This window comes from Plasmodium fragile (genome assembly GCF_000956335.1).
Source record: "Plasmodium fragile strain nilgiri unplaced genomic scaffold supercont1.153, whole genome shotgun sequence".
Lineage (NCBI taxonomy): Eukaryota > Apicomplexa > Aconoidasida > Haemosporida > Plasmodiidae > Plasmodium > Plasmodium fragile.
In genome coordinates, this window is record NW_012192733.1 from 9,435 (window position 1) to 17,847 (window position 8,413).

At 39.8% G+C, this 8,413-nt stretch overlaps 3 protein-coding genes across 3 annotated transcripts; 1 reads left to right on the plus strand and 2 right to left on the minus strand.

Moving 5' to 3' along the window:
* Positions 1 to 144: 144 nt before the first annotated feature.
* Positions 145 to 1,851, minus strand: AK88_05536 (citrate (Si)-synthase, eukaryotic; the record flags this gene model as incomplete). Its single annotated transcript, XM_012483138.1, has 1 exon — positions 145 to 1,851. The coding sequence occupies one exon, from the start codon at positions 1,849 to 1,851 to the stop codon at positions 145 to 147; it is 1,707 nt and encodes a 568-aa protein (XP_012338561.1).
* A 2,015-nt stretch (positions 1,852 to 3,866) lies between these two features.
* On the plus strand, positions 3,867 to 6,512 carry AK88_05537 (uncharacterized protein; the record flags this gene model as incomplete). Its single annotated transcript, XM_012483139.1, has 1 exon — positions 3,867 to 6,512. One exon carries the CDS (start codon positions 3,867 to 3,869, stop codon positions 6,510 to 6,512), a length of 2,646 nt encoding a protein of 881 aa, XP_012338562.1.
* Positions 6,513 to 7,427: 915 nt separating this feature from the next.
* Positions 7,428 to 8,387, minus strand: AK88_05538 (uncharacterized protein; the record flags this gene model as incomplete). Its single annotated transcript, XM_012483140.1, has 1 exon — positions 7,428 to 8,387. A coding segment is annotated over one exon (960 nt), but the record flags the coding sequence as incomplete, so codon positions are not given.
* Positions 8,388 to 8,413: the final 26 nt, after the last annotated feature.

Consider the following 8,413-nt stretch of genomic DNA (forward strand, 5'->3'; position numbering starts at 1 on the left):
CACGCAAAAATGGAACAGCCGTTGCGATGCGCTTAGCCGTTCCCTAAGAGGCACTCCGGTTGGGAGTTGCGGAGGCGAACTACCCCACACACACACCAACATACATGTGTAGGGTGCAATTAAATGATCGCCCTGTAATAGGCCCTACTCGAATTCCTCAATTTTAACATAATTCCTTTCGCATATTTTCCTCAAATTGTGCACGTCCACGGATTTGGGCCGTTCTAATGGGTACATTAACCCCCTAGATAGTACCAACTGGGACATTACCCCAATGGATCTAGAAAGGGCAAAGAGGACAGTGTAATATTCAGGGTATTTAATACCGTAATGGTGCAGGAGAGAACCACTATAACAATCGACATTTGGGTAGGGATTTTTGACCTTCCCAGTGGCAGACAGAATTCCTGGTATTACTTTATAGCACATTTCTAATATTTGTACTATGGGATCATTTGGAAAATGTGCTAAGGCAAAATTTCGAAGGGCCAAGAAACGAGGATCAGGGACTCTCAACACAGCATGGCCATATCCAGGAATAACTCTTCCAGAATTGAGACAATCTTTGGCATACTTTTCAATAAATCCATATGTTAATTCTTTACCATCGAGTTGTTTTTTTATATCTAACAGGAATTTCAAACATTCTTGATTAGCTAATCCGTGTAAAGGTCCTGATAAAGCAATAGCACATCCAGAAAAAGATAAGTAGGGATTTCCTAAGGTACTTCCGATCAAATGAGATACATGAGCACTTGCATTTCCTCCCTCATGATCACTATGTAGAAGAAAGTATAGTCTTAACAAATCCTTTACTTCATTATCTTCAAAGCCAATTAATTTTGCAAAATTAGCTGACCAATCAAAATCAATGTCTAGGTTCATCCCTTCCCCTTTTTTTATATTATTATCTATAAAAGTCCTTTTAAAAATATATGCACACACAACTTGGATCTGTGCAATTAAAGAAACAGCGTCTTCCAAAATATATTTCCAATAATCCTTTTTTAATATACCCTCAGAATATTTTATCTTAAATAAGGATAAAGATTCGAGGAACGAAACGGTAGACACTAACTGACTCATTGGATGTGTGAATGTAGGAATGCTATCTATAAATTCAAAAACGAATGATGGTATTTTTTTAGCCCTACAATATAATTCCCTCGAGAAAAGCTTCAAGTCATCAACTGCTGGTATTTCTTTTGTTAATAAATACCAAAGCATAGCTTCTGCCATGGGGTATTCACAGGTTTCATCCCACTTTGGAAAGTCTTTTAAAATTTTATCTACAGTTCTCCCTCTAAATAAAATCCCTTTCCTTTTTTCCAAAATAGACGTATCGGTGATTAACGTAATGGTGTTCCTCAAACCCCCAATAACATTATTTGGGGTACAAATCGAGATGGGGGTGTTTGGGTACGTGTGCATAATTGTTTTTAGTTGTTCTCGCGTCTTCTGTATACAGTCATACGTTTTCTCCTTCAAAATGGTCATAATAACTGATTCTTCGTTATCGATACTGTTGATGTATTTTTTCATGTTGGCATAATTGTTTAAGTACAAGTTTGATTCATTTGTACTATCACTTGAGAAATGCAAAACGCTGTTTGTATTCACCCTCCTCATTCTCACAGCTGATGCCATTTGAGCATTGGAACAACCGAAAAACCCTTTTTTATCATTTCCTGCTTTTGGCTCCTTATTATTCGTACATATTTTCTCGTGATATTTTCTTTTTCCCCAATGACGCCCCAATAGGGCCTCGACTCCGCACCTTCCCATCTGCACCGCGTCACTCCTTGTGTTGCATCGTGTGTACCGGCTTGTGACGCCTTGGATTGTTATCATTATGGCTAAATTGTTGTATGTACTTCGGGGAAGGGTTTCACAAGTGTGCACATGCAACGCTCTGTGTGTACCTCTTCAGGGGATAGACGTCTGTGGGTCTTTTTTGTTTTTTCTTCCACCGCAGTGTTGTGATAAACTGGGGGCGGTCAAATTGGGGAGATGACAAAAAAGAACATTAAAGTGGTGTATAGCCATGTGCCGATACAGCGGCATGATAGCGCGATTAACGAAAGCCCCCGAAATTAAGATTGAACCATTCCGATTACAACAGTAATGACGGAGAATGGTGTGTACGATAACCACAAAAATTTTTTACCTTTCGAAGAGGAAGTTGGGCCCACGTGTGAACCTCGTTTTAAAAAGGTAAAACCGAAACTTGCGTTGCTATCATGTACACAAGCATGTGTGTTATATGTGTAAGCGCAGGTGTGAAAATGCTTCCTTGAACTTTTTTAGAAGAAAAAAAATATATCATGCTTTTCTGCGAAGGGTTTGTTATTTTGCCCTACTTTTTGTAAAACGTTTCATCAATTTTTTCTTTTTTCCCCAAGTTCCTTTTAAATGGAAAATTGAAAAATTTCTTCATACATCCACGTGATATTTTTCTTCTTTTTTTTTTCTTTTTTTCACACCCTTTTTTTTCCATGCATATCTGATATTCCTGAGCTTTGTGAAATAGTTGAATTCATATTGTGCACAACAGAAATTTCCCAATTCGCAACAATTGTGACGAAAACTATCCCCTCACATGTTTTGAGCACGTTTTTTAGGAAAACTGCACGACATGGCTTGTAGGCAAGTGCTCACAAAGATGTCCACCCCGGTGCTTCATCATTTTCCTCACATATGTAAAAAATATTATATGCACCCTGTATAGGGTTACATTGCATTGCGCGTCACAGGGATGGAAAAAATGAATGTCCCATTAGGCAAACTTTCCATTGGGCGTTGAGGAGTGAAAGGACGAAAATGTATAAACCCGACGCAGGGGGGGGGGGGGGGGTCTCTTCCTACTTTTGCTATTGATTTGGTTCAGTCTGCACAAATTGGTGAAACATACCAGTTTGGGAAAATAAAAGGGCAAAAAGAGAAGTAACCTTTTCGTGGATTTTCAAAACTTGGTTCATTGTCCCTAAGTTTGTAAAAAAAAAAAAAAAAAAAAAAAAAAAAAAAAAACGGAATTTGCTTTTATTTTTCCTTTGTTTCGCGCCATGTCCACAAAAATTCCCTTCTCCTATACTCCTATAAAAACTGTAAGGTCTATTTTTTACGAGTAGTACGATGTGAGTGTGAGGATAACGTTATTTGGTGAAAAGGCAAAATGCGAAAAATGCAAAAATGGGAGAGCGCTAAAAAAAAAAAAAAAAAGGAAAACGACATGCTCAACAGTTGGCACCCCATCCATTTTGTTCTTTTGTTGCCATATATTTTAATCCATTCGGCTTTGCCACACAAACATAGAAAAAAAAAAATTACCATCTACAGAAAAGTGCATATTTATGGATCCCTTTCTTCCCATTTTTCGAAAGGGAAAAATCCCCTGGGGGAAAGTAAAACAGCGGAAGAATCTCAAAAGCAAGCGAAAAAATGGAAGATAAGAAAAACACGCCCTTAAATAATGTGCAACCCGGGATTTAGCAAATCCCAAAACGGCGAAGGCCACAAGCGGTCTGCCCCGCGTCGCACGAAAATTCTAAACCGACGTGGGGGCACTTTTCCGAGGAAGCAAAAAAGGGCACCGATTTTTCGACGAGCGTGAACCCTACCGCATAACTGCGTACAACAACTGCCAACAACTGCGCAGCGGGATGCCAAACCGAAATAAATCATTTTCAACTTATCGCGTGACACTGAAAGGAAGTCACAGCGGCAGGTTCTCCGATCTACGCATATACAATTTTTAAGTACATATTATGTAGAACAGGTTACATGTTTTTTTATATATCGAAGCACCTGCCCCCCCACGCAAGTGTGATCGAATCAAGGCCAGGAAAAAAACACGCTCATTTGACAAAATGCGGAAGAAAAATAAAAAGAGCAAAGATAAGCAAGAAAAGATAAAACTCAAAAAAGAAAAACAAAAGTTGAAGTCCTTGAAAACGAAGAAAAAAAAAAACCACAACAGTGGCAACCATGACGTGTTGAGTGACGCAGACTTCGAAACCATATGCTTGTATTACGAAAATTTAAATAAAAAAGATCAGTATGGACATATAAATGTGAATACAACAACCAACAATACATTTGTGGAGTGTGAAAAACCCAGCCCCAGGTCGAACTGCTCCATCACCTTTATTAACGAAGAAGAGTTCCTCCTATTCGGTGGAGAGTACAATAATAATCACGAACTGCTGGCTTACAATGACTTGTTCAAGTATAATGTAGTTAAAGATAAGTGGAAGTATTATTTCACAACAGGTAAAAAACCCAAACCCAGATGTTCACACCAAGCGGTTTATTTTAATAAAAAGTTATACATCTTTGGGGGAGAATTATGCACGAACACACAATTTTTTCACTACAACGATTTCTGGTCTTTTGACATAAAAAATAACACCTTTGAACAACTAGAATGCAAAAACAAAAAAGACGAGAGACCCTCTCCCAGGAGTGGCCATCGAATGATTTTATGGAAAAGCGCCATAATTATGTTTGGAGGATTTTTTGATAATGGGAAGTCAGTAGAATATTTTAGCGACCTATACATGTACGTAATCAGCAGCAATAAATGGGTAAACTTAACCAACATATATATGGACTCCTTGTTTAGGAGATTAACACAGGAAGATGGAGCCAGCACTGCAAACTCGCTAAATACAACGAACAATGAAAAAAAGAAAAAGGGAGATAAAATAATATCACAAAATGTGAAGAACGCCTTTTTTAAAAACTTCGATTTAGATTCTTATATGCCGTCTAAGAGATCAAGCGTTAGTCTATTCACCGACATGAAATTTCAAAAGGTGTATATATATGGAGGGTATGCTCAGATAAAAAACACTTCGAGGAATGCCATTGGGGCCTACTACAATGACATGTGGGTTGTAAATATAAACTACGCTGGGGAAGATAACATCCTGGTCAATTTTAAAAAACTGAAAAAAAGTATCTTTCAACCATCTAAGAGAATTGGGTTCAGCACATGCATTTACAAAAACTCGCTAATTCTATTTGGTGGTGTTTTTGACAAGGTGGAGAAAAATAACACTAACAAGGCGACAACACAGACTAGCACCCCTACTGGGCATAACAATACTACCAATAATGTTTCCTCCTTGGAGGAATCACTCAACATACAGTCCATCTTCTTTAACGATTTATACTCCTTTGACATGTGTAAGGAGCACTGGTCATACCTCAGCCTGAAGGGAAACACCGATGTGAGAGAGATCAACCGAAACGAAAAGGAAAATAAAAAAAAACGAAACGGAGAACTCAACGTGGGTTCCCCATCCGGCGGTAGCAGCTATAAGCAGCTTCTACCGGGGGACCAAGACCCTTTAAGCAAAAGTAAAGAAGGCCGATTCGGCACCTCCAGGGACTCCGCGTCCGACGGCTACGATTCCAGTCACTTCACTGATGGCGACAATAATGACGACGAGTACTACTCTAACGTGTTTGTCTATTTTGACGAAAATGGAAATAAAAAAAGGATCAAGATTGATCAAGAAGACCCGGAAAACAGAGGTGGTAACGAATCACACAACGAGAAAAAGGAATGTCACGAACAGTCCCCAAAAGGAAACTCCCAGGCGTCAAACATGAATGAAGAAAAGGGCACCTCGATAAACCATGTAATCGATTCGCACTCGGTGTTTATGCATTGCGAGGAGTCGGCACACGCGAGCCGCGCTAACGTCGTGGGAGATTCGAAAAGGGGAAAAAAGGAGTCCGAAAAATGCTCCATTCCAAATGGTGATCATGATGACCATCATAATGGGGGCGACCCGCCTGAGGAAAGAGATGCACCAGGAGAATGCGCGCAGGAGGATCCTTCCGCGGGGCCAGACCTAACCGAGGCCAACGATGTAACCGACTCCGACTCGGACACCAACGAGGCAGACAAAAAAACAAAGTTCGTAATAAACGACGTGGAGCCCATCGGCAGAATCAACAGCCACATATTCGTAACGAACAAAACGTTGCACCTACTTGGTGGTATGTATGAATACAAAAATAACGAAATAATGTTAAGTGATCACTGGAAAATTAACATTTTTAAAAGAGAAAAATGGGAACTAGTACATAAAGGAAATCTAGATGACATTTATGTGGAAGAAAGTGACTTGAGTTCTGCCCTCTCCTTAGACGATGAAGATAAGGATGAAAAGGAAATAGAAAATTTGATAATTTCTGATAAAATAAAAAAAATGGAAAATAAAATAAAGGCCGAAAGTGGAGGCTTCATTTTTGATGCCAATGAAAATTTAAATGAATTCTTCCTCAGAACAAAAGAGCACTGGTTGAAACAGCTAAGTGTGGATGAAGAAAATAAAAGAAGTAGAAAAGACGCTTTCGTTCTGTGTGAGAAGAAATACCAAGTCCTGAAAAAGTACCATAGGAAAATTCACAAGTATAGGGAATTGCTTTTGGCTGATGAGTGCGGATCGAGCATGACTGAGGAGAGCTCCAGTGACCTGGAGGAGGCATCCTCTAGTTAGTTAAGCTTATTCTTTTGCAGGTCTCTAATTACTTAAATGGCCTGTTTTGCAGGTGTAACACCTGATCAGTGGGAGCGGTTCCACAATCCCCACACCACACAATCGTCATCTTGTCAACCCCTCTAGCAATTTTCTTCCCCTAGAAATCGTGTGTGCGTTTTACGTTTTTTTTTTTTTTTTTTTGTTCTCTTTTGGCTCACGCTGCGCAATGCGTACTGCATCGTGACCGCATAACTGCGTGGCTGCGTCCCCTCCGTCTCTACTTCACCCAATTAACGTTTTAATTTTAGCAAATATTACGTTTTTCCTCAATTAGGGTTACCCTACTGATGCGCATTCAAAATACGGGCTGAGAAAGTAGTCCCACGTAAACACGGGCGCACATACATGCATACGTATAATAAAAAGTAAAACGCTTCGAATTAAAAAAATAAAAGGATAAGTGTCTTCTCCCCATGTGTTTAGAAAGCATAGGGATGCGGGCCGTCTGCAGGCCCCAAACAGGTTAGCCACCCTCGTAAGCAATGATTAGCGTTTTTCGTTTAAGAAAAAAAAAAAAAAAAAAAAGGGAAAACCCCAAATGGCAAACTCGAAAGAAACACAGAGGCAGCTGAAACCGAAGAAGCCAACGATGAGAGAACCTGTTGACGCATTCCCCGCGTTGCATGTATCCTCTCGCCCCAAGGGCACTCCGACGGGAAAATCCCTTCTCGACCGAAACCATTCATTGTTAACAGTGTGCACAAAAAAAAAGAAGAAAAAAAGGGATAAACATATTCCCTCTGCGTTACAAGTTCGGTTTGTAAAACGCTTGTTGTTCTTGTTCTTGTTGTTCTGCTTGGTGTGCAGGGTAGTTTAGCTTTTTTTTAAAAATGACTCGTCATGGAGTTGCCCCTATATTTTGCTTCCCCCGCTTCACTTCTTGTCATAGTACATATAGTCCAGAAAGAGCGAAAAGGCCAAGAGCATCATCTTCCACTCCGGGTTCTTCACCTCTTCGAAGTTGAGCGTATAGTTGTCGATGTCCCGTTTTACAAATTTCAAGAAGGGAACTTCCTTCTGCAAATGAGCCACCTTCGCATTTGTTTTTGCATCTCGCAAAAAAAAATTGCTAAATTTAAAAGGACCCCATGGACAGGGACATAAAATGCTAAGCTGACAACAGGTGTCATCCATGTATATAATCTTGCTCATGGCAGAATCATATAAATCAAATTTATATGAGCAGCAACTGAAGGGAGCTTTTATCGTCCCTATTAGCTCCTTATTATTATTGTTTGAAAATTCATACATTTTAATCGTTGGCCTATTTAAGCAACACATGGTACACGAACAATCCTTCTCGACCATAATGTCAGGCCGACTTAATTCCTTTCCATAGGTCAATATTTTCATATTTATCGGAATACACAATTTGGGCAAACAGTTCCTATTGCAACAGTCTGAACGTTCAATGGCTGTGAATTTAAGAAGTTCGGTAGATGCATCTAGCACTAAGTACCTATTGTTAAAGTCTAATTTGAATCCCATGACAAAATCAGCTAGAAATTCTCTGTCATCAAATTGTTGCTTGATTCTGCAACTTTTTAAGGGCGCCATGATGCTCTTCCAGTCATTCGCGAACATGTGCATTTGCTGCTGGGGCGGACCCATGGGGTATTGGTACTGGTAGTTGTGCATGTTTGGGTATGGGAAGTTGTAATTCAGGTTGGGCATGTTGGGGTTGGGCCCGTTCGCGCACTGGTTGTGCGCAAATTGGTTTTGCCCGTGTTGGCTATTCGCATACTGGTTATTTGCGTGTTGGCTATTCGCATACTGGTTATTTACCTGTTGGTTATTCGCATACTGGTTATTTACATGTTGGTTATTCGCATACTGGTTATTTGCATGTTTGTTATTCG